Source organism: Triticum urartu, chromosome 5, assembly GCF_003073215.2.
Source record: "Triticum urartu cultivar G1812 chromosome 5, Tu2.1, whole genome shotgun sequence".
NCBI lineage: Eukaryota > Viridiplantae > Streptophyta > Magnoliopsida > Poales > Poaceae > Triticum > Triticum urartu.
This window is the reverse complement of record NC_053026.1, coordinates 463,351,277-463,370,733: the sequence shown is the minus strand read 5'-3', so window position 1 is coordinate 463,370,733 and position 19,457 is coordinate 463,351,277. Positions and strand designations below refer to the sequence as shown.

The window sequence follows — 19,457 nt, the reverse complement described above, 5'->3', positions numbered from 1 at the left end:
TTTGCATGACGCCCGCGAATAGGACGCCGTGCTAGAGAGCATGACACCTCGGGCTATGGTGCTATGGTAGCGACATGTAGCATGACGCCCCGGCCTAGGGCGCCATGTCATATAGCATGACGCCCTATCTCGGGTCGTCATGCTATCTAGCATGATGCCCTAGCTCTGGGCGTCATGCAAAAGGGGTCATTTTATGAAATATTTTCAGACTGAGACCATTTTGTATTGAAGTTTTAGATAAAGGTATTTTTGTCCATTTTCACGCGAACTGATGACCGTATGTCTGTATCGGATATATTTGTGTTTAGTACTATCTCTCCAAACTAATATAAAAATGTTTAGATCACAAAAAATATAACTCTCTTAGTTTACGAAGGGAGTAATTGTGTGACTGTATTTGTGCAGTTTTCGATCGCGTCAGAAGGATAAGTTCAGTGATCCTGAACTGCATGTATCGTTCTTTTTCATCGCGAAAAAAAGAAAAGAATGTATCGTACTTTACACAGGATTCATCCCAGGTTTTCGACAAATGAGTGTGTATACTGCACACACGTACCAACTCGCACAGATTAGATCGTTTTTCTCTTATCCCTTCAACCTTAGCTGCCGTCAGGAGAGGCCATCTTTTAGCGCCGTTCTCTAGCGGCTTTCCTCCACCGGCGACCTCGGTCGTTGGTGGTGAGGGGAGTCGCGTGGCAGCGGCATCTTCGTGGTGGACTTATGTCCTTGGACTTCGCCGTTGCGACGGCGTTTGCTCCAGCATCGGCGTGGAGCTTGGGATGTAGTCTGGGAGCGGATGCAGATTGTGGTTTGCATCGACGACATCTGAAAGACAGAACGTGTGCCGGCTTCGTGATTCGTGGATGGTAGGTATGGTTTTCTTCTTCGGGGTCTTAGTCATGTTGGTGTGTCAGATCTGAAATTCGATGGCGTGTCTGGGGTGTTGCCCCAGTCTGATTCGTTCAACGACAATGGCTTCACTTTTGGTGAGCCACCTTAGAGGTTCGCAAAGCTGCATATCAGCGATGGAGCCGTGTCGAGCTCGGGTGAGGAGGTGGTCTATCATTATTTTCTTCGATGGCTGCTGTGGTGGTGCCGGCGGCAGGTGACGAACATTGATGTCAAATTCAAAGATGTTATTCTATTTTTTTAGTTTTGTCACGTCGGTCTTTACGTGACTTGTATTTTATTTTTTATGATATGAATGAAACATGTATTATAATGAAAAAAAATGAACACACGTCCTGTCGAGAGGTAATCCACGGGAGGTATAAGTGCCAACTATTGTACTAACTTGTAAGCGATCTCAGGAGTTCAACAATCACAGTAAGACGGATCCGATCTTTACTATTAGTGGCCTAGCATCTGCTGTAACTAATCAACTAAATGGTATGGTAAGTTGGAGATCTGCAAACATGTCCACGAAGGATGAAAACAAGTTTGGATGGTGCAAACATCCAAGGCATGAATGAAAAGCCCTTCTCGATCTGTCCGTCCATCTATTCTAGGCTGCGTTAGGGCATCTCCAGCCGCGCCCTCAATAGGCCCTCCAAGCCATTTTTTCGGCGCCGGCGCCGAAAAACCGGTCTAGTCGTGCCCTCAGGACGCCGAAAATCGCCGGTTCGGACCTTTTTTCCGCCCGGCGGTCACAGGCCGAACCCGGCGCGCTGGGGAGCAGTTGGGGCTCCAGCGCTAGGGAAAAGCATGACTGGCCCACACCGATAGGGGAAAAGTCAAGGTTTTCTTCCCCCGACTCGCCTCGCACCCCCCGCGCCCTCGGCCACCACTAGCTATATCCCGGCGACGGCCGCCGCCCTACTCCGGTAGATAGCCATTCCCCGCCAGAAAATAGCAGCGCTTCGCCGCGGCAGCCCCTCCCACAGCAGCTGGGCGTTTCCGGCGGCCGTTTCCGGCCGCGGAGGCGCGGTTTAACGGCGGGTACACGCCCACCGAGCGCAAGGTGTTCGGCGTTTTGCCTGTCTCGGCGATGGACTCGGATGAGGAGGAAGAGCTCGCCGCGCTGCTGGAGGAGGAAGCCGCGACCGACGTCCAGGAAGAAGAGCATCTCATGGTGCTCGCCGTCCTCGCCCAGCTGCTGGCGAGCAATAAAAAGCCGCGGCGAGGTGGCTCGGCGCCGGGGCGGGTGAAAGCAAAGAACCGGCATCGTCTCCAAGGCTACTGCATGCTCTACTCCGACTACTTCGCCGATGCTCCACTTCATGGCGAGAGAACATTTCGGCGCCGTTATCGGATGAGCCGAAAGCTCTTCCTCAGGATTGTGAATTCCATCCGGGAGTTCGACAACTACTTCAAGTGCAAGATGGATTGCACTGGCGCTCTTGGATTCACCTCCATCCAGAAGTGCACGACAGCGATGAGGATGCTTGCATATGGAGCTCCCAGTGATTCACTCGACGATTATGGGCGCATGGCCGAGTCCACCAGCATAGAGTGTTTCTACAAGTTCTGTCGGGCAGTGGTGGCAGTGTTTGGGCCACAATACTTGAGAACACCCAATGCGGAAGACACTGCTCGGATCCTAGCCCAGAATGCAACAAGAGGATTTCCTGGGATGCTTGGAAGCATCGACTGCATGCATTGGAAATGGAAGAACTGCCCATTTGGTTGGCAGGGGATGTACAAAGGCGCCAAAGGCGCCAAAGGCGGTTGCAGTGTGGTGCTTGAGGCGGTAGCCACACAGGACCTCTGGATTTGGCACTCCTTCTTTGGTATGCCAGGAACTCACAATGACATCAACGTGTTGCAGTGCTCTCCTGTTTTTGTCAAGCTCGTTGAGGACCATTCTCCTCCGGTGAACTTTGAGATCAATGGGCACCAATACAACAAGGGGTACTATCTAGCTGACGGTATCTATCCGAGATGGTCGACATTTGTGAAGACGATCTCAAACCCTGTGGCAGGAGACAAGAACGCCTGGTTTGCGTAGCTTCAGGAGGCTTGCAGGAAGGATGTCGAGCGGGCATTTGGTGTGCTCCAATCTCGATTTGCTGTTGTTCGGTACCCCGCTCAGACCTGGTCCAAAGATCAAATGTGGGAGATTATGACTTGCTGTGTCATCTTGCACAACATGATCATCGAGAGCGAGCAAGAAGACCCAGTGTTTGACATTGAACCATACTACAGGCAGGGTCCTCTAGCCGAAGTTGATCACCAGCTACCGGCAATTTGGACTGCCTATCTCAGTATGTGTCAGGAGATCCGAGACCCACAGATGCATCATCAACTGCAGAAAGATCTGATTGAGCACCTATGAAGGCTCAAGGGGGACGCTGTGTGATGAAATACGAGTTTTTATTTATTGAACTATATAATTTGTATTGAACTATTTGTTGTTGTACTATTTTGTTGAAGTATTTGATTTTTCTGTGACGAAATATGTGATAAGAAATAATTGTGTTGATAATTGAACGCCTAGACATGGCGAAACCACGCCGAATATGGACCTATTCTCGTCCATATGGGCCCTTTATTCGCCGAAATTAAGCTGCAAAGTGAATCAATTTCGACGCCTGAGGGCGTGTTGGGGGCGATGACTGGGCGCAAAACCGCCCCAGCGCCGAGTGTATTGCCGGCTCGCCTCCAGGAAGCGATTTTTATGCCTCCGGGAGGGGGCCAACGGTTGGAGATGCCGTTAAACTCAGAGTGAGCTTAAACTGTCGCCAGCTCCTGCGCAGCGGGCAACGGAACACCAACACGGTCAGTCAAAGCAGAGGAGCAGCAGCAGCAGCGGAAGCCACGGCCGGATGTACGTCGCCGCCGTCGTCGTGAAAGCCGACGAGATCCTCATCGCCGGCGGTATGCGGTCGCCGCCAGGCCCGTAGTTGTAAACTGGCGGCAGGTAAGGACCTCCGGCTCCACCACCGCTGCGGCTGTCGTAGGTCGGCGGTGCATAAGCGCCCGCGCCACCGTTGCCGTACGCCGGCGGCGCGATATCGTTGGCTTCGGCAGCACCGGTGCCGCGGCCGCCGACGATCTGCGCGCCCAGGAACACGGCGTCCGACTCCTTTATCCTGCACCGGAAAGCCGATCACAAAGCTGTTAGCTACGCACGGCTACACGCGTGTCGTGTATGTACGTTTGCTACGGTTGTTGATGAGCTGACCCGGAGGTGGGGAGGCAGAAGGCGACGGTGTAGTCGTCGGCGCTGCAGGTGAAGGTGCTGGTGCTGTCGTCGTAGGCGTAGCTGTAGGCGCGCGGGCACGCCATCTTGAAGACGGACGAGTACGACGTCGGCCGGCACGCCGCCGGGGTGCCGTAGGCGCCGCTGCAGCAGTACCTGTCCTGCCCGAACGCCTCGCACGCACTCCGGCACGCGATCGCGCCGCCGCCGTAGACTACCTGCAGCTCCGTCGGGCACGCTGCTCCATCCATCCATGATCCATCCACCCAGATCGTCAGAGCCGGCAATGGCGCGCAACGGCAAGGCTAGCATGCAGGAGATGTAGACTGGAGTACTTACATCGGTTGAGGTCGGCCAAGCAGCCGGTGGCGTTGCACGCGCCGGGCCCGCTTAGCGCGCGCGGGATGGCGACGACGGGGAGGTTGTACCCGTCGACGAGGCTCACGTCGTAGAAGTCCTCGCCGCCGCCCTTCCCCAGCGTGACCTCGAAGAGCGTGGCCGGCGGCGTGGCGCCGGCGCCGCGGCACTCCACGCGCCCGCCGCACTCGCCCGTCTGGCAGACGCCGGCGCCGGCCGCGTCGAACACGCACCCGGTCCGCGCCCAAATCCGCCCCGACCACCCCGCCGGCGCCGCCAGCCGCACCGCCTGCCCCGGCCCGAGCTCGAACCCCGTCGTGGACAGCTGCGGCGTGCCGGAACCGGCCAGCGTGCCCGGCCATATCGTGTAGGCGCAGTAGTTCGCTATGGTGAACGTCGTCGTCGCGCCCGTCGGTGCGTGCAGCCACAGCGCCAATGCCACGAGGAGACATAGCTTGCAGTGATGCCTTGGCTCTCCCATGGTGTGACTTGTGTATGGAAAAACCCGGCAGCCCACGTCGTCGTCGATGGGAGAAGGGAAAATGGGGTCACGATCGGAAGGAAGGAAGAAGACATTGCGAGGATGCTTACAAGATTTTAAAGAAGAGGAAGAGAGTGAGGGCAAGTGCTGTCATCAAGGCATCAACCATGCAGGGAAAGCTTTGCTTTTCTTGGTGAGGTTGGTTTGGCATGATGGGGGTGGCCTAGGGAAGAAGAAATAGGCATGCAGTTAGATAGACCCAAAGGAAAAATATACCTTGATTCCTGGTCAAACATTCTCTTCTCCTGTGACTCTCAAGGCTTTTTTTTTGCGGGTTTAAAGGAAGTTTTATTCCAAAGTAACAGGCTAATACAAGATTATGAATGAAGGGGGTGGCCGTTGCAACCAACAAGCAGTGCTACGAGCCGTTCGGGCATAATTGGCAAGACAATATGAGACCATGTTCTGTGATCTCAGGATCTTCACAGGTTTAAACTCCCTCTGCATCATGTAGTTCTTGAGCTCCCTGACCAATTGACCATTGGGTGATTTATCAAGTGAGTCATGTTCTGTGACTCTCAAGGCTTACTCGGCTTGATATCTTTGATGAGGTGTACAGTCTGAACCTGTTCATGCAAACTATGGCACCAAATTGGGCAGAGCTCAGGTTTCAGCTGGTGGGTGGGCAGGCAGGACAGGACACATCTCTCACAGTCCAATGCAGAAACGAAGATATTATCTTTAGCAATCACAAGTGTCATTCAGGATAAGAGCATGAAAATCCTGTGGTTTTTTATTTGGCTGCCAATTCAGTGACGTAAATTGGCTCTTTCTTTTACTGAATGAATACCAAACAGGTTTTTCAGGACCCCTAAGGAGCAGCTATTTGTTCAAATTATATATCTACTACTTCCTCCAAAAGTGGTCCAGTTTTGAACTAAGGTTGAAGGAGTAGTATGTTTTATTCAGTTTAATTTCGATTATCGGAATCAAAGTACAAGCCCTTTACAAACGAGCAGCGAGAAACAGTACAATGTTCCACATAATGACAACATGCCCTTCAGCTAAATAAGTCTAGAATTTTGGGAAGCTTATGACATAATTATTTTGAAGATGCTTTCAGGAGGCAACATGCATGTCATGGCAGTGAGACAACTGACCAATACAAGGAAGGAATCACACAAGAAAACATCAACACAAACAAACATCACAGGTATCCACAAGGATGCCGCAAGACAAGATGCACCTTTTTAAGTTGCACAATCAAGCAATATATGTCACCTTTGCAACCACATCAGATAAAGCATCGATTGGATCACACAGCAGGAATAATCATACATAGATATCACGCATATGTTGGTTCTCCGCAGATGATCATGGGGCACCCAGTTCAACACTTTACTTGAATTATTATTTGTCAACTTGAGCATCCAAAAGGAATGCAGAAATTGCATAATCCATTCAAAAGGAATCATATTAGGACACGGCATAGTAGACTGGAGACGGCTGGCTAACCCATGGTGCAGCAAAGGCTAACAAAGCAGAGTTACATGACGAAATTGTTGAAGATCATACACTACGTGCTCATAATCTTATCAGAAGCACAACAAACAAATTCTTTTGTCTTGCAGCACCACTCAATATGCCAAAACAGAATCTATCACGCCTCCAACGAAGGTTCTGTAGGTGCTTCAGCATCACCTTCAGCAGCATTGGGATCATCGACAATCGTGACACCCTCAAGATCCAAGGGACGGCCAGTCATCGGATGAATGGGGTTCCTGTCACGATGTCCACCCTTCCGGCCCATAGCTAGCAACGGAGGCGGCGGCAGAACACCGGCACGGAAGAGGATACGCTGCACGGGATCTGATGGCTGTGCTCCAACAGATAGCCAGTACCTACAACAGAAGTATAGTTATATGGTGTCACTATAGCTGTATGATATCATGTGGTCTTGCAGGGCAGGCGCAAAAAACAGCATGGCATATTTGTAGCAAATACTCTCACTATGGATCCAATCAATGATGTACTTGAAAAACCTGAACCCCTATTCAGCAAATCAATAATTCCCTTCTCCAATGGATGGAGGTAGCGACTGTATAACTGAATGATGCTTGTGAAATTAGCATCCAGTCAACTAGCATAGTCCAGCACCACATAGTTTTGCTTGTCTTTCCTCTGCTTTACCTACTCAACATACCCAATGATACAATGCACCGCCACAGAGCATTAGAACGGCCAGGCGCGAATTGTTTACGTTCCACAGAGAAGGCATAATCTATTTAGCTTTAACCTCTAAAATGTCCAATCGCCCATCAAAGAATAAGGCTACTGGGATGAATAAGCACTATATATATATCCTTATTCACTAAATCGATAATTTTCTTCTCCGGTGGAGGGAGGCAGCAAGCGTAGAAGTGAATGATGCTTGCCAATTGGCACTATAATCAACTAGGATAGCGCAGCACCAGATAGTTTAGCTTGTCTTTCTTCTGCTTTACCTACTCAACATCCCCAATGATACAATCTACCACCACAAGGCATGTGAATGACAAGACTCGATTTATTTAGGTTTCAAAGAAAAGGCATAACTTATTTAATCAGGTTTATCCTCTAAAATGCCCAACCGGCCATCAAAGATTAAGGCTACTGGGATGAACAAACACGGTTACTACTCTATGTTACTTCTAGAGTAGGTGCAGCAAAAGCTGCAATGAGCAGATTTTTCTCCAAAAAGGAGTATAGCTAAACAATACTCTCTAAAATGATAATCAGGAGCAGGCAGAACTCACTTGACCCGGTCGAACTTGAGCCCCATCCTCTTGCCACCATCCTTCCCTGCAGACAGCAACAGAAAAAGGGACACATTTCCTCATCAGCAATTCTTCAGTTAGCAGCACCAGAGCTCCCCACGCCCACGCGCAGAATCGCACCACAAATCCTGACCCAGACAAGCCCGGCCAAGCGGGGCTGACCCGGGTGGGAGTTGGAGGTGGGGCGCCGGGGATACATGTACAGATCGAAAGGTGGGCTGCCTCACCGGGGAGCGGGTTGTAGTAGCCGAGGACCTCGAGGTGCTTGCCGTCGCGCGGGGAGCGGCTGTCGGCGGCCATCACCCTGTAGAAGGGCCGGTTGCGGCAGCCGAACCGCGCGAGCCGGATCCGGACCACCATGGTGATGCTTTCGTCTTGGTCTTCCTCGCCGCCGGCCTGCGGTTCTCCGGGTGAGGGGTCGTGGGGGAAGAAGGGTTTTGGGTTGGGGATTAGTGCGTGTGCTTTCTCCTTCTGGGCTGGGCCTATCCATCTGTTGCGCGATCGTTGGGCCCGCAACGAGGCATTTCTTCTTAGCAGGCTAAGATTGGGCCAATTGATATGCCAGAATTAGATCGCTGATCGTCTACTAAAAAAAAAGTTCGCTGATCGATCCTAGTAGTAAATACCCCCTTTCTTCTAAAAAAAAAGTAGTAAATACCCCCTTTCTAAAGTAAGTACCCCTTTCCTAAAAAAATGTAAATACCCCTAAAAAGTAAATTTAAGCTTGATTGTAAAAAAAGAGTAAATTTAAGCTTGATTGTAAAAAAAGGAGTAAATTTAAGCTTGATTGATTACACTAAAAGTAAATTTAAGCTCCATTTATCATTTCCTCTCTCGAAAAATAAAGCTTCATTTGATCAATTCACATTTCTGCATAGATACAATTTATATATCTGACAGAGGTAAAACAGGTGACAGAACACACTAGAACACTAACAAAAATGTGCCAAGTACATAAGGAATCTCTGGCACATGGAAGAAATGCAAGCCCGTAGATGGAGACACTCTGGTCTCTGCACCAGACATTTGAGAACATAACTTCTCGCTCACTGCACTCAGTGTTCAGTAAGGCGCTCGACAGTTGTGACACCGCAGACAAGCGCCAAATCACCGATTATGCAGGATAAATCGACCAACGACCAGTGAGCGAGATGAGAGCGCGTCGTCTGGAGCCTATATGCCGCCGAGCCATAAGCGGCCGCCTTTCTGGACACTGCTCCCACTGATATTCTCCTGGTTGGTGCAGAGATGTTTTTCCTGCCCAAAAGATGAAAGGAACACATGAAGGGTTAAGCTTTGTCTAGGAATGAATGCAGCGGGGATGGAGTGGGGGAAAAGAAAGAACAAGAGACCTGAACTGTATCCTTGTTTGCAGTGCGCCTCTTGGGATTGTTCCTTAACAGACAGCGACGACGCTATTGTTGCTGTTGACCTGTTGTCTAAAAAATATCACAAATCCATACTGTGGCTTGTTTTTCCTACCTAAGAACACCTAAAAAGTGGACCAACCAGCAAGCAAACAGAGATTTCTTGCTACAACTGCAGAATCTATGTCAAGACTGAGAGAGATAGAATGCTCATCTGCATCCAATGTCTATGGCATCAAGGAATTTGCATCTGTGAAAACTTTTGGATCGAACTGTTCCCTGTTGGAAAAATAACAAGTCATCCAAAAATGCAGTCAATTATAATTTCAAACAAAGCAGTGAGCCAATCAACTCTTAATCTCATAACTTATGTAGTGAATAAGAAAAAATGTTCGCGAGAATCAAGAAAATGCTGATGGATGCCCAACTTTTCTCCAACTTTGACAAAAGAAATGTTGCATGATGCTTTTGGGATAAAAGTTGAATTGTACAAGATGACGCTTTTGATCAAATGAACATAGTAAAAGATAGCATATTCTAAGTGAAATAAAAAATATTATCGTTTATAGATTCGATTCATGACTCTATGCCAAAGGATCTGCTTATCCATAACTAGCATGCAAGCTAATTCAGTCTAATAAAAAGGCTCCATGCTTATTAGATAACACATGAGCTGAAAAAGACACTTAGTAGCAGCAGATAAGATCCAAACATTTAGGTTCTGAAGACATAACATTCCGTTTCTGTCTACAGCTTTAAATGAGAGATACCCAAGGCATAAATCTAAGTATTTTCTTTAGTCTTCTCTTCCTTCCCGTCTAATCTCCAAGTCAACAAAGATATCTACCACCTATAATTCCACAAACACATCCATTATTGTCCGTAGGTTTATGTATGCCACAAAATATCCATTGATGTCCGTAGGTTGATGTACCATTGAATAACAAAATATAAATTGATTTATGCCCCCCAGCATTACTGGACTGCATATTGCTACGAGTGTCACACAAGGCATATACATCACTTATCCAGTTATGCTGCTATAAATATCCATATTGAGTAAGCAATATCAACCTTGCAGATGTCGAAAAAAAAGATTTCATGTTTTCCTTGAATGATTAAAATGAAAGTGAAAGGACATAAACAATGCACAGTGCATACGGGTAGGATGGAAGTTCAGTATCTATTTTCTATGACCATGAAAGCTACTCTTGTGGAATGCTCTTATCTACAAGAAATCCAGGTACTTGTATTTCAAACCTCCCAGTGTGCAGCCAAGAGGAATTATGCAATTATATATCTCTGTTAGGTCTACTGTGAGTAGATGAATGCTTAGCTAACAAATCTTGGCAGTGGGGCAAGCATGCCGACAACAAGCGATTGCGTGCCCAAGTTTCTTACAAACAACTTTGATGTAAACGGCTACTTTAATTTAGTCGTTGTTTGGGTGATGACGTTGAATAATTTGATAACTTTATCAGTGAGACTCTGTTTGGCATTGACGTGATTCTATCAATTGGTCACAGAGAGTAGTTGCGGGTCAATTTCTCTCACGCATCCATGACGTAGGATTGATCTCTTCAACTTCAAAGAGCACATCAACAGGGGCAGAGTTTAGTATCATTATTTTCTACTTATGAATCAATCCACATTTTGGTACAAGCTCGTCACTGACAACAAAAGAACTTTCCTATCTATTTTCACTGTATCAGTTTCTCACACAATCAGATTCATAATGATGTAGTTACAAACATGACTGCCATGTAATTTCAAACATTAAGTGTTTCATAATCAGACTTCACTTCCATCAGATAAAGCCATTTCACAATAAACATAATTAATCCCATGCATTATTGCAGCAAACCGACGAGCATAACAAAAGGCAAACCTTTACTAGAAGTACAAAGTTGATTAATGATGTGAACCTTGGGAGAAGTACAGCGCAAAGGAAGGCTTGACTTCATTTGCAATACAACAATCAACAAACGCGCACATGACACAAAAGGCATTAATCACATTGCTTTTTGAGAAGGTTTGTAGGCCTTTGTATCCCGTCAAACCAACATCATTTTACTGAGCCCTGGCTAGAATGAATCTGACAAAAATCCAAGAATGTAGGTGAATTATCACATGATGAGCATTTCTTATCTGAAACTGGGATTTTGGAGCATAATCCAACAACACAATTTTCTATCTTGGTGCTAGAATCACATAAAAATTGTACATGATAAAAAACGTGACCAGCTAAATACTGGCATGTAGAACCTAGATGAAGAACCTAGATGAAGAACCTCTACTCTCCACCAACCCTTGTTAACCTTACTGCTTTCTTGTAGTACACAGTTAAACTAAGATGAGCATTAAGTTGTCACGGAAAGAACATGGTTGTTGCTTCTTTGACATTCGAATTGATCAATGGTGCATAAAACAAACGAATCCAACCAACAGAGAACATTGATAGGCTTACCTCATTAGGAAATGAATGTGAATGCTGTTGTAAGCCTGTGCCTCACTCTCTAGACAAGCCAGACTGCTCCTTTGGAAAACCAACCCGTTCATAACGTGTTAGTGGACAGTAACCATGAAGCTGAAGATATAATAGTGATTTAGTTGGCCAATCAATTATTAGGCCACCAACGTGAACAAACTCAAAAGGAGTACGACAACCACTGGTATCAAGGGCATGGCAAGTATCACCCTCAAGAGGAGAGTCTGCTTTGGTACGATATGTTTTTTCCTTGTTCGAAATCAGTAAACTGCACACTATTGAGGATCTGCCACAGATATTTCAAGAAGAAGAAAAATCATGAGCGTCAACGCACAACGAACAAATTACTGGAACAGTATCTAAAGATCTCAACAATATTCAACATGTCAATACAGCAGCCTCTCCCAGACACAGCGGCAGTCAATATGAGGTTATGTATATGTGTGTTCATAGAGACTATGATCGATCAGGGATTGTAATACTAATTAGCATGCAAAACCATAAATTTTGTTCTTTATCAGTTGAGGGAGGACTTTTTTCTTGTTTACACAAAGGATACATCCATCGATTTGCAGGACTTAGCTCAACATGCCCAGACTTGTTAAAAAATAAAACCATTATTCTATTATCTTTGCTGTATGAAATAACAGAAAATTGTGATCAGCGGGATAATTTGCAAATGCTGTAGGAGGCTGGAAGCATTGAAGATTATACTATATAGCAGTGATATGCATTGGTACATACGATGTACGCCTTTACAACACCGACTGCTGGATAATCTGTTGTAGATAAGACCAAAATAAGAAACATTATGATCACTTGTTCACTTGCCTATCATGATATTCCATATTTGCCCTACACAAATGAAAATTTCCTTCTTCATGACAGCATCACGTTGGATTAAGTAAAAGTATTATATATGAAGCTTCCAGCTATAATATATTTCAGTGTCGTTGTTCATCAGGTAACTCCAGAAACACAGCGCGGATCAGTATGGATACGGCAATGTGAACATATCTTCTAAGTATGCAACCTGCTAGCAGTCTTCTGATAAATATAAACTAGATGCGGAAGGTAGAAGCTACCTTTCAGCGGTCATTAGTATGTCTCATCACTAGCAACAAATAATGGTTCCATACTGATACCACTGCATCTTCCCTGTGTTAGTTAAACTTCTTTTCTTGTACACAACCATCACCAACTTCCCATGATCGGGCAAACGAGAAGGTACAGTAAATAACCTCCAGCATTCTAGAAGTTTTAAATGGCTTGGTGACAATACACACATGCACACGATGCTAAACGAGATTGAGATAATCTTAAATCTAAATGAAACGCTGAGAAATTCATTAGTCAGTCATTTAATACTACCAAGCTGTTGATGTGTTCAAGTTTGGGCGAGCTTCGCAAGCATTCCTGTAATGCAAAGCAGTCAACTTAAACGTTACGTCTCGGCACCCTTTTAGGTAAGCGGCGGTTTAAAAGAATGTTATCCCATCCACACACTGAATGATGCAGATCTTGGCAGCGGGAAGAACGAGCCATCAAGGCCGGTAGAAAGCTTCCGCGTGCTTTCGTCCAGCAAGGCGAAGTGCTTCACAAGTTAATGGACGATTCACCTCACCTGAAGCCAACCCTGCTAATGTCAAATGGTTGGTTTGACACATACGAACTTTCGCTAACGACAACTGCGTTAGAAATAGCATCGCGGTCACGGGATGTTGTTTCAAAAAAGATTTCTTAACCAGACTCACACTCCAATTTGTTAACAAATTAACCTTTGCATACAACTGTCAATTTCCCTGAATCCTGCAATGCAGACAGGGTCACTGCACATGCCTTTTTCCTATCGCTGTTCTACGAATCTTCATGTGACACGCCGGGCAGCAAATCATCAGTCGTGTCGAAGGCGCAACCCTCCCCCCGCCCCTCGTTCCGGGAAAATTAAAAGCTACTGTGCGCAATCTGACCACTAGGAAGTAGGAACGACAGCAGCGGTAACAACCACGCACCTTTCAGCAGTCTCTCTTGACGGCGCGGCGGATCCCGCCGTCGTGTGGCCTCCCCCTCATGCGGGTGGTGCGCAGGCGCGCTCGCCAGCGAGCTGCTCCGCGCGCCGCCGCCGCCGCCGCCGCGAGCCCGGCGAGAGCCTGTGGCTCCGCCGCGCCGTGTCGATGTACGGGCTTTCCGAGATGGAGCGCGAGTTGGTCCAACCAGACCGAGTTCGGGTAAGACGGACCGGAAAGAGGAAAAGCGCGAAAGCTTGCCTGCACGAGAGCGGACCCAGGCAAACCTGGCCAGCCCGTGGGCATGGATTTTCGGCCGGGCACGGGCCAGGCACACGGCACACGAATAAAAGGGCCGGGCCGGTCTTTGACCCGCCACGCAAAAAGGCCGACCTTTTGTATTTTTAAAATATTTTTTTAGATTTTTAATATTTTTGTATTTTTTGTTTTTTTCTTTTAAAAAAGAAATTGTGTAGACCGAAACGCAACCTGTGGCAACCTTTTTATCTGGCGTGCCAAGCCAATCCTCCTCACGGCTAGGACTTCGGGCTGACACAACCCCTTTATAGAAGGGCCAACAAAGGCCAGCCCGACCCATATCATCAGGTTTGCACCCACACACGGCGGCCTACCCCAAGTGAGAGAGCATGCTTTGCTAGATTGTGAGCCTTGACATTCGAGCTCCTAAACTCATGGCTAAAAAGACAGGAAATAAAAAACTTTGATCGATCTACAATCTCTCTAATGATAGCACCATATGCCACTGCACTCCTTTGCTTGATGTCGTCGACAACTACTTTGCAGTCTGAGGCTACTGAAATTCTGCGCTCGTAAAGATCGTCCGCCAAGGCTAGTGATTCCCGTATTGCCAACGCCTCCAGCGTCGCAGGATCATCTATGCCGTGGAAGGTGACAGTGGACGCTCCCAAGAAGATCCCATGCCTGTCCCGACATACTGCTGCAACCGCACCAACCGGCCTGGTCCTCATAAGTGCAGCATCAACATTGATCTTGCAATTCCCTTCCTGTGGCGGTATCCACCTTGCCGGACTAGGCTGAACCACCCTGGGCCGACCCTGCGGTTTCGCCACAACCTGAAGGTCGCTGATGAAAGCAGCAATGAAACCATTCGTTGCATATGGCGTTTGATGTATCCCCTCGTGGATCAATTTCCTCCTAGAACTCCAGATTGCCCACAACGTGACCCCGAGTCTGGTGAAGTCCGCATGCGATAATGTGCTCTTCAAAGTAAACAACCATGTTTTGGCGCAGGCATTATCACATGTGCTCATTTGCTCGACCAGGTGTTCCGGTGCCAAGGACCAGACACTTCTCGACAACGCGCACTCGAGCAAGGCGTGCCTCCGGGAATCTGCCGCCCCGCACAGCTGGCATGCCGGCGAAGTTGCCATATGGCGGTGATGGAGGATATCATATCTGGGAATAGACTCTCTCGCCAAACGCCACAGGAACACACAGATCTTGTTCGGTACTTCTGTCTTCCAGAGAGACGACCAGCTGCTTCCTTCATCGTTGCCAGAAGTGCCCTCGGTGCCATACAGCCAATTCTCGCGGTTGAGCTTAGTGTTTTGTATCATATGGTATGCTGACCTGACAGTAAAATTACCTCTCTTTTCTCTGCTCCAGGCCCAGAAATCTTCCACTCTCCTTGTGCACAAAGGTATCTTCAATATTGCCTCAGCATCTATAGGGATGAATATGGACCGGACTACCTCCACTTTCCACATGGATGTTGTCGCATCTATAAGTTCATGAACTCTGATGGGCGGGTTGGGAACTAAGGAAGTGATTGGCCTTGGGACCTCTTGCCTCGGGATCCAGTTGTGTTCCCATATAAGCGTGTGCTCTCCTGTCCCAATTCTTCTAATGACACCTTGCTTCATTATATCCCTTCCGTCCAGTATGGCCCGCCAGATCTATGAGGGGTGCGATCCCAGTTCGGCCTCCAATAGGCCTGTCTCAGGGAAGTATGCGGCCTTGAGGATTAAAGAGCTTAGGGTGTTTGGATTGTCTAGCAATCTCCATGCTTGCCTGGCCAGTAACGCAAGGTTAAATATCTCAAGGTCGCGGAAGCCCAAACCTCCCATATATTTTGGTCTCGCCATGATCTCCCACGATACCCACGCTGGTTTCCGTTTACCTTGCTTGCTGCCCCACCAGGACTGCCTTATGATGGACGTAACACTGTCACACAGACCTCTCGGTAACCTGAAGCACGCCATAGAGTAAACTGGGATAGCCTGAGTAATAGATTTGATTAGAACCTCCTTTCCCGCTGAGGATAGTAGCTTCTCCATCCAACCCTTGACCTTCTCCCACATTCGGTCTCGAAGGTACTTGAATGTGCCGTTTTTTGAGTGGCCCACATCTGTTGGCATACCCAAGTATTTGTCACTTAAGGATTCTCTATGGACTTGAACGGCAGTTTTCACACTGTCTCGGGTGGTCTGAGGGCACCCCTTACTGAATAAAATAGTCGACTTATCATTATTTACTCTTTGGCCAGATGCCCCACAATAAGCATCCAATAGGTTTGAAACCGCATTTGCCCCCTCAACACTCGCTTTGAAAAACAGCAGGCTGTCATCTGCAAACAAGAGGTGGTTCACAGCCGGGCTGATGGTGCCACCTTGATTCCTTCTAGTACCGATGACTGAGAACTGGACTTTAAAAGGCACGAAAGGCCCTCCACTGCAATCAAAAACAAGTAAGGGGAAATCGGATCTGCCTGTCGAATGCCTCTCGATCCAGGTGACCCAGGTGATCTATCTTTCGTCCCTGTAAACATTGTGACGACTTAAATAAAAGCTTCGCGAGATTGTCTAAAAAAACCCAGGTTTGCACCCAAGAGAGTCTACTTCAAGTTTTGCAAGAGAAAATTGTTATTTGGTCCTTTAAGTTTACAACAAGTAGATAATTGGCCCCTCGACTTTTTTCGTTTACATTTTGTCCCTCAGGTGTCAATATCACACATGTTTCATTCAAAACCATAAATTAAGCAGTTTGAGATGGCACGCCCCGCACGGCGTTCCCAGAGCACAAAGACTATCCACAGCTTTAATCCGCTTGTGTGTCGTGCCCACCCCCTTTGCCCTCTTATATAGTCGAAGCGCCACTACAGCGTGGACACGAGCGTTGGAGCATCAGTATGGTGTGGACACGAGGACGCCGACGAGTGCCACACCATCTATGTCGATGATGCTGAAAGGCAACACTCCGGGAGCCAAAGCTAGGAGACGACATTGATACGTCTCCAACGTATCTATAATTTTTAATTATTTCATGCTATTATATTATCTGTTTTGCATGTTTTATATGCATTAATATGCTATTTTATATTATTTTTGGGACTAACCTATTAACCTAGAGCCCAGTGTCAGTTCCTGTTTTTCCTTGTTTTTGAGTTTCGCAAAAAAGAAATACCAAACGGAATAAAACCTTCGCGATGATTTTTCTTGGACCAGAAGACAACTAGGAGACTTGGAGATGAAGTCAGAAGAGCCACGAGGATGGAGGGTGCGCCCCCACCCTTGTGGGCCCCTCGTGCACTCCTTGACCTAATTCTTGCGCCTATATATTCCCATATATCCCCAAACCATAGAGGCATCCACGAAAACACTTTTCCGTCGCCGCAACCTTCTATACCCATGAGATCCCATCTAGGGGCCTTTTCCAGCATCCTGCCGGAGGGGGATTCGATCATAGAGGGCTTCTATATCAACTCTATTGCCCTTCTGATGAAGCGTGAGTAGTTTACCTCAGACCTACAGGTCCATAGCTAGTAGCTAGATGGCTTCTTCTCTCTCTTTGATTCTCAATATCATGTTCTTCTTGATGTTCTTGGAGATCTATTCGATGTAATACTCTTTTGCAGTGTGTTTGCCGAGATCCGATGAATTGTGGATTTATGATCAGCTTATCTATGAATATTATTTGAATCTCCTCTGAATTCTTTTTATGCATGATTTGATATATTTGTAATTCTCTTCGAACTATCGGTTTGGTTTGGCCAACTAGAATGGTTTTCCTTGCAATGGGAGAAATGCTTAGCTTTGGGTTCAATCTTGCGGTGTCCTTTCCCAGTGACAGTAAGGGCAGCAAGGCACGTATTGTATTTGTTGCCATCGAGGATAAAAATATGGGTTTTTCATCATATTGCTTGAGTTAATTCCTCTACATCATGTCATCTTGCTTAATGCGTTACTCCATTCTTTATGAACTTAATACTCTAGATGCATGTTGGATAGCAGTCGATGTGTGGAGTAATAGTAGTAGATGCAGAATCGTTTCGGTCTACTTGACACGGACGTGATGCCTATATTCATGATCATTGCCTTAGATATCTTCATAACTTTGCGCTTTTCTATCAATTGCTCGGCAGTAATTTGTTCACCCACCGTATTATTTGCTATCTTGAGAGAAGGCTCTAGTGAAACCTATGGCCCGCGGGTCTATTTTCCATCATATAAGTTTCCGATCTATAATTTTAGTTTCCAATTTACTCTTTTTGCAATCTTTTGCTTTCCGATCTATAAACCAAAAATACCAAAAATATTTATTTTACTGTTTATCTATCTCTATTAGATCTCACTTTTGCAAGTAAACTATGAAGGGATTAACAACCCTTTATCGCATTGGGTGCAAGTTGTTGTTTGTTTGTGCGGGTATTCGGTGACTTGTGCGTTGTCTCCTATTGGATTGATACCTTGGTTCTCAAACTGAGGGAAATACTTATCTCTACTTTGCTGCATCACCCTTTCCTCTTCAAGGGAAAAACCAATGCAAGCTCAAGAAGTAGCAGACATCGAGCACCGCGAGGACGTTCTCTAGAGCGGATGTCACGGACGCGACCAAGACGGGGAGCAGGGTGTCAGTTGCGTCGAGGGATGCAACAAGCTCACTGCCCCAATAGCCCTCATGACCATGCCTTTGAGCTTGCACAACATGGCAAGGGTCCATCAAAGACTTGAGCGCAAATGGCTCGACCTTAGCAGCAACTGCACGCAGATCTCCGCTTGTAATGGCAAAGCCATGGCCCTCATCACGGGTGTGCTGGAGGAGGCACCCTCTAGTGTGCCACCGCAATCATCGGCTAATCCCGTCCCCTGGGCGCGGCGTGGTCCCATTGGCACGATTGCCTGAGGTAGCGGTGCGAATGCAGCAAGGCCAACGGCTTACAATTTTTCACCAGAAATCACGCGGGAGAGGCAAGGGATCTTTCTTTTGGTCATTTTTTCATCTTAGTCCTTAGTTTATTTGTTATTTGCGAAATGGTCCCTACGGTTTACCAGAAAACTAATGACGCATCTGTGGCTTACCATTTATCTCTGATTTTGGACGAAACATTCCTGGTGTCGAAACATGAAGGACAAAATGTAACAGAGAAAAGATGACTAGCCAAATGTCTACTTGTTGTAAACTTGAGGGACAAAAATATACCTTTTTCATTTTGCGAATTTTTGAAAGAAACCATGGATGTCCTTCTTGATACTACATGCTAATTTTTTAATTTTGCAAAAATAAATATCAAAAGCGTACCACAACAAAAGAGAAACTAGTGTCACTTCATGTTGAATGTAAGGCATATTTTAAACAAAGCCGCAAAAGAGAGATTCCTCCCCTTTATGAAAAATTAGATCATTCCTTAAGTGCCAAGCTCTCCACAAAATAAATAAAACTTGCTCACGAACATGAGAATTCAATTGATCCGGAAGAACAAGGAGCCAGTCTGGACCTGAAAAATTAAAGATCTTTTTTCGAAATATTCCACACATCCCTCA

The 19,457-nt window shown here is 46.8% G+C and overlaps 2 protein-coding genes and 1 long non-coding RNA gene across 3 annotated transcripts; all 3 read right to left on the bottom strand.

Moving 5' to 3' along the window:
• Window positions 1–3,366: 3,366 nt before the first annotated feature.
• Window positions 3,367–5,181, bottom strand: LOC125509853 (pathogenesis-related thaumatin-like protein 3.5). Its single transcript, XM_048674884.1, has 3 exons — window positions 4,481–5,181; window positions 4,124–4,379; window positions 3,367–4,031 (listed from the first exon to the last, which is right to left on the bottom strand). Exons 1-3 carry the CDS (start codon window positions 4,977–4,979, stop codon window positions 3,719–3,721), a joined length of 1,068 nt encoding a protein of 355 aa, XP_048530841.1. The 5' UTR covers window positions 4,980–5,181; the 3' UTR covers window positions 3,367–3,718.
• A 1,174-nt stretch (window positions 5,182–6,355) lies between these two features.
• On the bottom strand, window positions 6,356–8,249 carry LOC125509855 (30S ribosomal protein S16-2, chloroplastic/mitochondrial-like). The gene is made up of 3 exons (XM_048674886.1): window positions 8,023–8,249; window positions 7,775–7,820; window positions 6,356–6,880 (listed from the first exon to the last, which is right to left on the bottom strand). Exons 1-3 carry the CDS (start codon window positions 8,153–8,155, stop codon window positions 6,640–6,642), a joined length of 420 nt encoding a protein of 139 aa, XP_048530843.1. The 5' UTR covers window positions 8,156–8,249; the 3' UTR covers window positions 6,356–6,639.
• An 897-nt stretch (window positions 8,250–9,146) lies between these two features.
• Window positions 9,147–13,908, bottom strand: LOC125509856. The gene is made up of 3 exons (XR_007284246.1): window positions 13,663–13,908; window positions 11,088–11,936; window positions 9,147–9,441 (listed from the first exon to the last, which is right to left on the bottom strand). It is a non-coding gene; the product is annotated as an uncharacterized LOC125509856 (long non-coding RNA).
• Window positions 13,909–19,457: the final 5,549 nt, after the last annotated feature.

Excerpts from the sequence above, each read along its gene's own strand:
- LOC125509853 (XM_048674884.1), bottom strand. The coding sequence starts at position 4,979 with ATGGGAGAGCCAAGGCATCACTGCAAGCTATGTCTCCTCGTGGCATTG. Across the intron at positions 4,380-4,480 it reads CTTGGCCGACCTCAACCGAT|CGTGCCCGACGGAGCTGCAG; the intron begins GTAAGTACTCCA and ends TGGATGGAGCAG. Across the intron at positions 4,032-4,123 it reads TTCTGCCTCCCCACCTCCGG|GATAAAGGAGTCGGACGCCG; the intron begins GTCAGCTCATCA and ends TTTCCGGTGCAG.
- LOC125509855 (XM_048674886.1), bottom strand. The coding sequence starts at position 8,155 with ATGGTGGTCCGGATCCGGCTCGCGCGGTTCGGCTGCCGCAACCGGCCC. Across the intron at positions 7,821-8,022 it reads CTACTACAACCCGCTCCCCG|GGAAGGATGGTGGCAAGAGG; the intron begins GTGAGGCAGCCC and ends TGCTGTCTGCAG. Across the intron at positions 6,881-7,774 it reads CTCAAGTTCGACCGGGTCAA|GTACTGGCTATCTGTTGGAG; the intron begins GTGAGTTCTGCC and ends CTTCTGTTGTAG.